The sequence below is a fragment of the Corticium candelabrum genome, chromosome 21 (genome assembly GCF_963422355.1).
Source record: "Corticium candelabrum chromosome 21, ooCorCand1.1, whole genome shotgun sequence".
NCBI classification, from domain to species: domain Eukaryota; kingdom Metazoa; phylum Porifera; class Homoscleromorpha; order Homosclerophorida; family Plakinidae; genus Corticium; species Corticium candelabrum.
Genome location: NC_085105.1, coordinates 4,193,684 through 4,205,915, shown reverse-complemented (window position 1 = coordinate 4,205,915; position 12,232 = coordinate 4,193,684). Strand labels below are relative to the sequence as shown.

Genomic DNA, 12,232 nt, shown 5'->3' with positions numbered 1-12,232 from the left:
GGAGTGGTCCGTCCTCTCCATGTTCGCCGATATGTCTCTTTCGATATCAAAGACACCGACGCCCCTGTGTCAACTTCCATATTGAGTACCTTGCCGCTGGCCTCCACTAAAACCCATATTGGTTCAACTCTCCCTGGCACTGTTTTCTTGACATAATATGTGTTTTCTTCAATTTCGTCCTCTGTCTCTAGAAACTCTTCTTTATGTACCATCTTGGTCTGTTGAGGTACGTGGTGTTTCTTAGCACTCTTTATCCTAGTGCTTGTTCTTGCTCGGCAAACTTTGGCGATGTGCCCCCGTGTCTTGCAAACAAAACACTCCGTATTTTTGAATCTACAATTACTGGGTGTGTGGTTTGTTCCTCCACACCTTTGGCAGTGTAAATTACGCCTTGCTAGGGTGCTACGACCCGATCCTTGGCCTGACTCCTTGAGTTGAGGGGCCGATTCCTGGCGAGTTTCGTCTTCCTTTACCAACTCCTTCTGCACTGCTGCCACGTTCTTCCCAGCTGTCTCCATGGATCTAGCAATCTCCCACGCCTTCTGGAATGTCAATTGCTCTCTGTAAACAGACATCGCTTGGTGCGATCATCTCTCACTCCGCACACCAATGTGTCACGAAGGTGGTCGTCTAGGCGATCTCCAAACTCACAAAACTCTGCCAGTTCTCGCAGCTTTGCAGCAAACGTAGAGACATCTTCCTGTAACTGTTGGATGCGTGTGTTGAATTTGTATCTCTGGACTGTCACTGTAGGACGAGGGTTGTAGTGATTGTGTAGCGTTTTACACAATTTTTATACGGTGTGTCTGCAGGCTTGCTATTCCTACCAGACTACGTAACAGATGATAAGTCTGCTTACCACACGAGTTCAGCAGAATTGCTCGTTTCCTGTTTTCGTCTTCAGGTGATATGCCATTTGCTACAAAAAACTGTTCTAGGCGTTCCTGATACACACCCAACTCCTCCCTCTTAGCTTCATATTCCTCAAATCGGCTGATTGGAAACAAACGGAAACTGACATGGCATGACCGCATGTGGGGCCCCCTCCCCAACCTTATCTGCCTTACCTGGTTCCGCTGCGTGATCTTGCTGCTCTTCCATTGTTGATCCTCGTTGCCAATGTGATATATTCTATATATTAGATAGAACTACTATTCACGCTCTTTTACTCGGGTTCCCGGACTAAGCCCGAGTCCCGTACTATCACACCTTCCATCTTGAGAAAACAAGCTCGAAAACACCAGATTAGTCCAAGCTTTACTCAAGACGTCCAAGTATCAAAGTAGATATCTAAATACATTGTGAAAGGGTGGTAGCCTTTGTAGCAAACCCAGAGAGTGAAAAGAAAAGCGAAAAATTGCGGAGCGTTACCACAACGTGGTAAACGCACGGCCTCGCAATACATACATACATACATACATACATACATACATACATACATACACATTTTTTCTGTTTTATTAAAAAAAGTCCATAAGACTCGGTGACAATACGAATTACATTGAAACTAGTGTACTACAATTTTCGTTCCACTAATCGTAACTGATAAACATATGTTGCCACTATGGCTTGAAGCCGCGCGTGCAGTGTCTGTCTTTTCGTGTAGCATGGGTTTAGCAGCACACTGACAGATCTTTTCTCTTCGGCTTTTCGCTAACAAAAGTTGCTTGAAATTGTTGGTACTTCTTGATATTCTTACCCCATGTTGACAGACATATTTTGTGCAATTTATTCGTAGAGTATCCTGCCATTTGCAGCAGTCGGTGAAAACATGGTCAAATGTATCTTTCTGGTGTGTTGCAGGCCAAACACACCTTACTGCAAATAAAGTAACCCAACGCAACAGATAACGCAACGCAACATAACCCATGTCAATCAAACAACCGCATTTTTGGCTTTGTCTGTCAATTTTACTTGTCGCCCGGATCTAGTTACTATTCCTTCCTTGTAGATAGAGCGTAATGCTGGCTGTGCCCACGCTGAATCCGCAGTTCTACTTCCTTTCTCACAGTTTGTGAATGTCTCTGATTTGGCCACGGGTCGACTGGGAGTCCCTCCTGGGGATAAAGTGGGCTTATAGATACCTGAGGCATTGACGGTGTAGAAGCTGAAGCTTGTGATAGTGTTGCTGCAGGAGGCGCGGTGTCTGTAATGTCCAGAGGTAGCTGCTGGTGATGCTGTTGCCGGTACATGCTGTTCAGCTGTGCTCATTTGAGCATGGAATTCTCTTACACGTCTTCGATTTCTTGGTAAGATACGCCTTCCATCAGACACTCCTATTTGTTGCCCGTATTGCTCAACAACTCGCCATCGTTTGCTTGGATCTGAACATCCGTCCTGTAACACTACTACTGTGCCGGTTGTCAACTTAGGGAGAGGGTGGACTCCTCTCTTGGCATCATGGTCTTCTGCCATTCTTGCTTTTGCCCGAATTTGATGGGCCGGGTTTACGATAACAGGAGGGCTATATGATGGCACTCGAGTGTTGAGAATTCGACCAAACAAGGCTTCCCCCGGCGTGGATCCCAACATTCTGTTGGTTCAGTTCCTTAAGTCCATTAGAACCTGTTGCAATCGGCAGGCCAACGGAATAGAACGTCGTAGTCCCCGTAATCGCTCCCGTAAGATGGTGCAGCCGTTCTACCATGCCGTTTGATTGAGGATATCGCGGGCTGGCTTTGACGTGCTGGATGCCTAGTTTCTCCAGAAATTGTTCCATTTCTGTGGACCGTTATCTGATACCAGCATAGATGGCAATCCAAATCTGGCAAAGACCTTCATGAGCTTCTCTATCACTCCTGTGGATGTGGTCAAGCGTGGGGAAGCACCTCTGGGTAACGAGACCCATAATCGATGATGGAAAAGAGAGTATGACCTTCTATGGAAACAAGGTCTACTGCCAGTTTGTTCTATACTGCTTCTAACTCTGATGGTTGTAAGTTCTGGTCGGAGTTGGGTCGTCTCCTCCAGCAAATGTCACATCCTTCTCAAAAAAGCTTTGTATCCTTTGTAAGACCTGGCCACCAAACTCGTTTGCGAAGCGTGTCCTGATAAGCGTCTACACCTGGGTGTCCCTCTTGTGCTAATCGCAGTATCTGCCGTCGTAACGCTTTCGGAATGACATAACGGTTGCCCAGCAACAGAACGCCTTCTACAACTGTTAGTTGTTCTCGCACCAAATAATATGGTTCCTCAGCAGCACTGCGATCTCTCCAACATTCATGATTACTCTCTTCTTAATGACCTTTATCAGAACATCCTCATAGGATGCGCTTTGGATCTCAGCGATACCAACCGGGCTTCTTCCAATACTATTTGGCACATTCCCCTACAGATCGAGACTCTTTTGGCGTTGTGTCTTGCTCCGGGAGTGGCGCTCGAGACAATGTGTCTGCACAGACTAACTGACATCTTGGCTCATAGGTGAGCGAGAATTGATAAGGCATCAGTGATACAAGCCACCATTGTAACCGTGGTCTATGTCGTCAAATGACTTGTGCATTATGTCTACCAGTGGCTTGTGGTCAGTAAAAACTTGTACAGGCCGCCCGAGCACATGTTGACGAAACCTTGTAACAGCTAAAACCACTGCTAGTATCTCTCGTTCTAACTGAGAGTACCGGGATTCAGCCCCGGTTAAGGATCGACTTGCTGCCGCCACTGGGAGCCATTGCTCGCGATCGCTCTGTTGCCATAACATCGCACCTAGTCCCAGCGGTGAAGCATTACAGCTATTTGCGGTGCGGACTGCAGGGGAAGGTTGGAAGTAAGCTAGCTTTGAAATGCCGCTGTAACTCCTTCTTTAGCAATACCGAAAGTTATTCTAACTCCTTGGTGCAACCTAGTAGGTCTGCTTTAGCCAGTTGTCGGAGCGGGGCTGTCACCTGAGATAAGTGAGGGATAAATTTGCCAAGATAGGTGGCCATTCCCAGAAAACGCCTTACATCTGTTGTTGACTTTGGGCAAGGCATATCCTGAAGTGCTCAAAATTTTTTCAGCGTCTGGCAGTAGTCCATCATCTGTTAGCAAATGTTCCAGGTATTTCACACATGCTTTTCGAATTTGACACTTTGCCCAGTTGAGTTTCAAGTTTACATCCTTTAGCCGTTGTAACACTCTTTGCATCCGTATGTCGTGTTTCTGTTGATCCTTTCCAAACCAAAGGATATCATTAATGTAGACGATGACGCCATCTAGTCCCTGTAGAACATCGTCTACTACTCTTTGAAAGATCTCAGGTGCGCACGCGACACCAAAGGGTGGTCTCTTGAATCTGTACAGACCTCGATGTGTTGTGAATGTCGTTTAGTGCCTAGACTCTATGTCAAGCGGTACTTGGTTAAACCCCGACTCGGCATCTAACACAGAGAACACCTTAGCTTCCTCCAATGTTGCTGTAATCTCATCTAGAGTGGGCAGCATATGTCATTCCCGTACAATTGCTTTATTGAGCCTCCGATTGTCTACACATAAGCGTAGGGTTCCATTTGCCTTCCGAACTAGTACCAATGGTGATAACCAACTAGTAGCCTGTCTCACAGGCTCGATCATATCCGCTTGCTGAAGCCGCTCTAGCTCTGCTTCAATCTCATTCCGTAGACTGAAAGCATGCCGTCTCGGTGGAAGGGCGACTGGAGCCACCTGTGGGTCCACAGTGAGGCCTATTGGGTTGACTTTTATCATGTTAGCCTCGTTGATGGACAGCAACTGCAATTGACGGATGACATCTTGGCTAAAAAGGATGGTTTGATCCACTGGCACTACAAAGCAAGTACAGGTGCAACTCTTTGTACCTGCTTTGATGGGGACATCAGCCACTCCCAGTGTGGTCACTGGACGCCCGTCGTACGCTTTGAGCACAGTGGTACTCGGTTGGGTTGCTGTGACGATGTCAGCTGTTATCAGTGTGCGCGTTGCGCCGGTGTCCAGTAGACCTGTACACGCTTTGTCATTTACCCTCAACGTAGTCCTGAATGCCTCTGCTTGTTGTGGTTCTTCTGCAACATAAACCGTGTCATATACCCGATTAGTCTCCTCCTTCGTGTCATCGCTGGGAAATTCATCTGTTACGACTTGTGCGGCATGAGTCTTCTTCCGCTGGAGGCACAGCAGCAAAATGCCCCATCTTCTTGCAATAAGAACAACGCGTAGCCGCTGCAGGGCAGTGCTGTCTTCCTTTGGTGTGTTGGCGACCACAATATTTGCATTTCACGGTATTACCTCTGCCTGTTGGATTCTGTTGGCTGATTTTGTTGACAGCACCTGAAGACGCTCCCGTCGTGCCCAGATGTGGCCGTTCATAAAGGGAACTGTCTGCTATAGAGGCTTCAGGTGCCACTGCGTTTGAGACAGCCCCTGCCAGAGTGAGCTTCGCTTCTTTCAGCAGTTCTCGTCATATATCAGGGCTTCTCAGACCAGCAATCAATTGATCACGTACTTGCCCATTCACCACTGTCTACAGCTGTTGAAGAAAAATCGCACAACACCACCTTGGACCGAAGACGGCCCACAAATGCTGTGACAGTTTGGTGTCCTTCTTGTTTCATCTGTCGACATCGGTTGTCTTTCCGATATAGTGTTGGTAGAAGGTCTAAAGTGCGTTAGAATGGCGTCAGTCAGCGCACCGTACACGTACTCGTCTGATTCCTCACCTGGGGCCCCCACTACCAAACCCTTGACCACTCGCCTTAGGCTCAATTCCGCTAAATTGAGAAACAAACTCTTCTTCTCTGCTGGTTCCACAATTTTGCAAATCGCCATGTAATCATTCACGTCCTCGAGCCACAATTCGAATTCAGCCGCAACGTTGCGTTCGTAGTCAAGAACAAACTCTTTCGGCGCTCTGCCGACTCTTGTTGCCATTCTGCCGACTACGCCAAAACTGTGGAGATCTGTATTTTATACTCTCTAGCTATAGCCCGCGCAACCGCTCTAATCTCTGTTCCTCTGCGCATGCTCATAGTCCTCGTAGTCCTCACTGCATTACTGCAGTCGACATGGCATACAACGCAAGCTGAACGCATTTCCCGAAAACCAACAGCATCGACCAATATTCAAAATCGCCCACCGCTAATATCTGTCAACGCCTCTAGCGTAATGAGTCGAAATCAAACTGACAAAGTTGACCTACGGAAAGTGGCTGCTCGGAGAGGAGAAATAGCGTGTCGGTATGTGCTGTCCGTTCTAGACGATTTTAGTCGCTTCGTCTTTTTGGAGGCTCTTCCAGACAATTCTGGCGTCACAGTTGCTCGTGCGCTAGAAAAGATCTACATGTATTCTGTAGTAGGACCACCACGTATCCTGCAGTCAGATTCTGGGAAAGAATTTACGGCTCGAGTCGTTCGAAAGTTGATGGCAACGTATAACTGTCGAATGATCCACGGATCAGCGTATCACCCGCAATCTCAGGGAAAGGCAAGTGTTTCATTATATGTAAAGTTCCTGTTAAACTGCTATTTCTTGCACTCATCAACTATTTAAGTTAAAATTTTAATTAATTAATTTCATGACATAACTGTTACATATAAACTATCAGTTAAAATGGTTCCAAAATTCATCACTTGTTAATGCTTGTAGAGTTTCAACGGTCTAACGGTCAAATGGTCTCTACAGCAACAAGACACGCCTTCGCTGGGTTTTTAAAGCGAGGTTGCACGGTTATTGCGCGCTCGCTTCGCTCGAATATGCAGGGAACGCGAGGCTATGAACAGTCTTATGTGATTAGAATCTTTTTGTGCGTTCAAGTTTGTCGTCGTGCCAATTTTCTTGGTTCTACGCTTTAGTTTTGCCAACTTAGTAGAAGAAGGCTCGTAATGACGTCTATACTGTCTTCGCGCAACAGTCGAGTGCGCCGGAAGTTCTCGGCAAGTTGCAATGTTGGTTGGAAAACATGCAAGTGAGCTAGACGTAAGCTACAGACACTGTTTCTACACTTTAAGAGACGAATGGGGCTAATCATGTTATACCGTCGATTTGAAGGTAAAGCCAGAAATTTTGAATATTGTCACTTTGCAGACGTAGCAATTGATGATGAAATGAAATTATAAAGGGAAGAGTTAATAGAAATAATTTTTTTATAAAATCTGTCTGGGTAGGCAGTCGGGGGCCCTTCTTGATGAGAGTCGTTCGTGTTGTGTAGGATGAGAGAGCTCATCGTACTTCAGGAAAGACGAACGACTTTCTCTTGGATTGGGTTGACATCCTTCCAATCTATGCAGTTGTACAACAACTGTCTACATTCATGGGTAGGTAATGCATTAATTATTAATTGGGATACTGGTATACTAATACACGTCATTTTTACTTGCTTGGATACTGGTGTTTGTGTGTGCTTCGATCTGACTCTGAGGGTCAGTGCAATATACTTTGTGATTACAAATTAGTACGTCTAGAATATCAAGATACTAAGTAACTTTGTACACTTGTACATCGTATTATAGGTCATAGCAAAACTACTTCACAGGTGGTTTGACTTAGTCAGTATTGTTTAGGTCAGATGTTATTAATTTATTTATTTATTACTAGTATTTTACGACTATGCGCAGCTAGATCGATATTTAGCTGTTGTGCTTGAAGGATGAAGCTAGTAAATGCACTAAGTAAATCTATCTTTCTATTAATAATTTTAATATGTTTGTTGAATTTTTGGATTAATTAAGCTAGATTATAAGTATTGTGTGAATATAGGTATGAAGTGTCCATTTCATGTCTTTTTCGGACGGGAATCAAACTGATTGGTCTTTCGCTCAAATTTGCTGTCAGGAGAAACGGACGACAAGCATATGAGATAATTTTGTATATAAGAAACTTTATTCAATTAGTAGTGAAAACATGTTACTTGCTGGTGTGAATTTATACATGCATGATGTCATGTACATGCATGATAGAAGTAAAGCATGTTGCTCTTATTGACAAGTAAGAATACTTGTCAACGTCATTGCCTTTGCATTATACTCGTGTATTTACGAATGACTTACAGGAGTATACTTCAAGTAGTGAAGATGAATATGAAGTCCCAATGATGACGATATAGACAACCATCTTCGAGAGTCTTTTTTGGTAAGAAAGGCAGCATCTGTTGCCTCTGCCAGAGCATCAATTTTGCAAAACGAGAGGTACAAGTTGTCTCATCCACCATCAGTCTACAATGTCGGAGACAGAGTAAGCGTACGTCTGTACCGAAGCATTTTTTGCGCAAACTGGACGAAAACGCCCGTAACACGTCCACCGGAAAGGTAATGAGGGCAGACTACGACGCTCAAAGATATCTTGTTAAACTATAAGACAGAACTCACATGGACAGTCATAAGACCATCAACAAGTCGTTCTCCGTTGCGGATATTACATCTCTAACCCTAGAAGAAGCGAACTTGAGACAAGAACTAGCTGTATCGGAGCAAGTCTTAGAGAATTTTAAAACAAAAGTAAGACCGTACCCAATGATTTGCTATTTATCGTTTAGTTGTGTTCATTGCTTGCTGGAAAACTAACTTACTTTTTACATAGATTTTCAAGATGATTATTACGATACAGATGACGTGAATGTCAAAAGACATTCAAGCGAGTCAGATCCAATGGACTTGCCAAGCAGAGACTCAAACGAATCAATATATATATATATATATTTATTTATTTCTTACACACCTACTCACATACAGGGAAGTCCCAACTAAGGACTTCAGCTACTTCCGCAAGTATGCGGCTAGATATCATTCTAGCGTTATAAATCCATAATCTAACAGAAAGCTGCTCTAGCAAATTCTTTAAAGCCTTCCAGAAGGGAACAGCTAACACAGCACATACTTTTGAGGATATAGACTTCAAAGTCTCTAGACTGTCTGGTGACCAAAGGCCAAGTGTTTCAACTACCAACGGATAAAATGTACCACCAGTCAAAGATACTCTTGCATGGTGACGATCATCCTTGCCCATTTCTGCTGCTTCTGCAACAACTCCTGATGTTTCAGCAACTCGAGCAATGTAAGATGGTTGCAACGTGTTTCTTACAGTGATGTCAAAATATCCAGGCCGTCCATTCAAGAAATTCGGATGGAAGACATCACCTGGGCGGCATTTGGATTGACCCGAGCTTCTCTGTTCTTTCACAACTTGTTTGGAATCAATGAGGAGTGATTGCCAAATAGACTCACATAAAGCATTATGTCGATTCAGACGATGTGGACCATGACCACACCCAACAAGATGATCTCCATATGGGTCAAGTGGATGACCACATATACATCTGATGCTGTTTGGTGGGAACGGAAACACAGGTAGACCCAACCAGTATCTTGCTGCTACAACAAACTCATGGGGTGACATGGTGAGGCCTAAGTTACGGTTTGGAGTTGCCCGCAACCATGCACCAGTATGAGGAGATGATAATGTCTTCAAGCGAGCCCTATCTCTGAGACTCACTGAATTGAGTAGGTTGGAAAATGAGATGTCATCTAGTTGAATTTGAATCTGATGTTGTGTAGCTGTCACCAAATCTAATGAAGGTGAATCCTTTCTTGAAAGTAGGTTATGTACGATTCCTCGTGCTTCGTCTTCTCCAGGCAAGGGTTTGATCAAATTTAGAAGAGAAGGATGGTTACGTTTCAGTAGGCAATTAACTAACTTTCGATTTGAGTTACAGCTGCCAAGAAAAGCGGAAGGTGAAGTAGATAAGGCCTCCCGGATACCCATACCTCCTTTTCCAATTGGCAATACTGCTTGTGACCATGCAAAGTCAGAAATTGAAGATCTTGTGATCCGGCCGAGAGATCGGCGTAACCCTTCATATATATATATATATATATATATATATATATATATATATATATATATATAGGCAGAGATTCAGCAAGTCACCAACAGGTAGTAATTATTGTTACAACTAAGAGTAAGTTTGATGACAATTGACTGTTTAAAATATCAGCAAGTACTTAGATTAAATAAATGAATTTAATTGGGTAAGATTAGCTTCGTTTATATCTGACGTGTCACTTGTCACTCCAGCTATTGAAGAAGCAATACAACAATCGATTATTGATAGTATCGCAAACGAAGAGAATATTGACAACTTGAATCGACGCATTTTGCAAGCAAGACTAACTGTTCGCAGCAGAGTCAAGGGAGAAGGGAACTACTTTTTTTAGAGCTATCTCGGATCAGCTAGACCGACTATCACTAGATCCCAAGTCCCACTATCAAGTTAGGCAAATGGTCTTGAACTATCTCAGATCTAATCCATTCACGGTCAGATAAAATGACTCACGACGATGAATTTTTTCTAATTATTGTATCTATTTATATAGATGTCAGGAGAACATCTAGGAAACTTCACATGTGACGATGCGTGGCCAGAGTATTTGCTGGAACTAAGCAGAAAAGGAACGTAGGCGGACGAAGTTGCTGTCAGGGCGACGGCATTGGGTTTTGATCGCTCTTTCTACATCATTTCGTCAGTGAAAGATGACAACAGTGACAAAAACATTGAAGCTCTTACTGAGGCAGGAAACAGACTGCCACCGTTTCTACTAGGGAATCTTGCTGAACGCCACTATTGGAGTCTTGACGTGAATATTTCGTTGCAGCACAGTAAAGAAACCAGCTGTTCTTGTTTAGATTACGAACTCTCTGAGTCTGAACATGCCATTGTGAGTTATACATGTACATACATTATTACACACACACACACACACACACACACACACACACACACACACACACACACACACACACACACACACACACACACACACACACACACACACACACACACACACACACACACACAATTTGCACCAAATACACGTACAATAGCACATACATTTCTTTAAAGTGTAGAAATACCGTATCATTTTTTACTACTGCATATATATATATAGGTCGCAAGAACGTGAATACGAGTGGTGATCTAGTTTTACGTATCTGTCAGTATCGTCTCTTATTGATCGATTTCGTAGTTTAATGACCAGGTAAAAAGCCAGCGTAGTTCTAGGCACGTACACACTTAATTCATGCAGGTACTGTAAGGGCGCGCATTTATTTCTAGAAGTAGGCATGATTCGTTTTTAATTAACTTAGAATTGTGTTTCCCTTTTCATGAAGGTCGTCAGCGCAGCACACAAAATATTTGAGGAAGAGATCAACTCTAAGGTATTAAGATATCTGACTGTGTTGCTAGAGGACAGCTTAGGTATTCGTTTCCATTTTGTTTCAATGTACAGCATGACAAAAGAGTCATTGTTGTGAGCTCTTTCGTTATTCCGTGCTACAAAAACCGAGGTTATGAAGGTGTTCAAAGAGCTTGCCAGCATGTACGTCAGTTAAATAATTGTTTGTATAACTTTTTGTATATCACCTAGTGTAATGTATAAAACTGTTGCAATGTAGGCAAATGTTTTCGAGTACGAGATGATTGCGATTCCAGTGCATCTTGACAATCATTGGATTTCAGTGGTTCGTGCAACTTGCAAACGTAATTCTATAGATAACTGTACAGGTGTTTACAGAGTTACACTTTGTCATGTCCCGGATAATAAACACGGAACTCCTGACTCACACAAACGTGAGGCTTCAAGCTTCGATTTTCAGCAGAATAATGAATAATCAAGTACGAAGCAACCTGCTTTAGCAAGTGAGAAGCTGGTTTAGACAACGGCAGTGCAGGTTGTCATGACAACTAGGTGACGACTAGAGACGCCTCCTTTCTCTATGGAAGGACACTTCGTTTGACTCTAGACGAACAAACAGCTTATTCTAGTCCTAGACTAGCGATTTAGCTAATAAAATTTAGATCGGACTGTTGGGGCTACGGAACTTAGAAAAACAGCTGCATTTCTGCTGTGGGCCCGTAGGACTAATACACGGAAGTACGTAGCAGCTGACGGATGTCCGTAATAACACTGATTGCATCTATAAACAACTCCCATTACCTAGGATTCCACGGAAGAGATACACGCATACATGCACAGAGAGTCAGACAGGACGCCGCGCCGTTGAACATAGTCGTACATGTTCAACTACTCGCAACTGTAAGCAGCATGTATGTAGCAGCAGGTGGAAGTGGCAGCTAGGCTTCCAGACGGTAGTCACATGTACACCCGTGACCGGAACAACATGGCGTTGTGGGAAGCAGTACGTGGAATTGCAATTGCAGGGCAGCAGTTGACTGATACAAGGTGACTTTGCACATTTCTAGCTGTTGGGTCAGTGCAATTCTTCGGACAAGAGCGAATCGTTTGGT

General features: G+C 43.8%; 1 protein-coding gene, 1 long non-coding RNA gene and 1 pseudogene across 3 annotated transcripts; 1 reads left to right on the top strand and 2 right to left on the bottom strand.

Annotated features, from left to right (window-relative positions):
* Positions 1-550: 550 nt before the first annotated feature.
* LOC134196877 (uncharacterized) lies at positions 551-4,422 on the bottom strand (annotated as a pseudogene).
* Positions 4,423-8,616: 4,194 nt separating this feature from the next.
* LOC134196359 (uncharacterized) lies at positions 8,617-9,750 on the bottom strand. Its single transcript, XM_062665462.1, has one exon. It carries the CDS (start codon positions 9,685-9,687, stop codon positions 8,644-8,646), a length of 1,044 nt encoding a protein of 347 aa, XP_062521446.1. The 5' UTR covers positions 9,688-9,750; the 3' UTR covers positions 8,617-8,643.
* A 76-nt stretch (positions 9,751-9,826) lies between these two features.
* Positions 9,827-11,788, top strand: LOC134196360 (uncharacterized). 2 transcript variants are annotated; one of them, XR_009972514.1, is made up of 8 exons: positions 9,827-9,858; positions 10,000-10,239; positions 10,299-10,640; positions 10,872-10,961; positions 11,095-11,142; positions 11,214-11,303; positions 11,380-11,445; positions 11,499-11,788. It is a non-coding gene; the product is annotated as an uncharacterized LOC134196360 (long non-coding RNA). The 2 variants fall into 2 exon arrangements; XR_009972515.1 differs by having other exon boundaries at positions 11,489-11,788.
* Positions 11,789-12,232: the final 444 nt, after the last annotated feature.

Bases quoted from the DNA above. Each gene is read 5' to 3' on its own strand.
- LOC134196359 (XM_062665462.1), bottom strand. From the start codon at position 9,687: ATGGGTATCCGGGAGGCCTTATCTACTTCACCTTCCGCTTTTCTTGGC.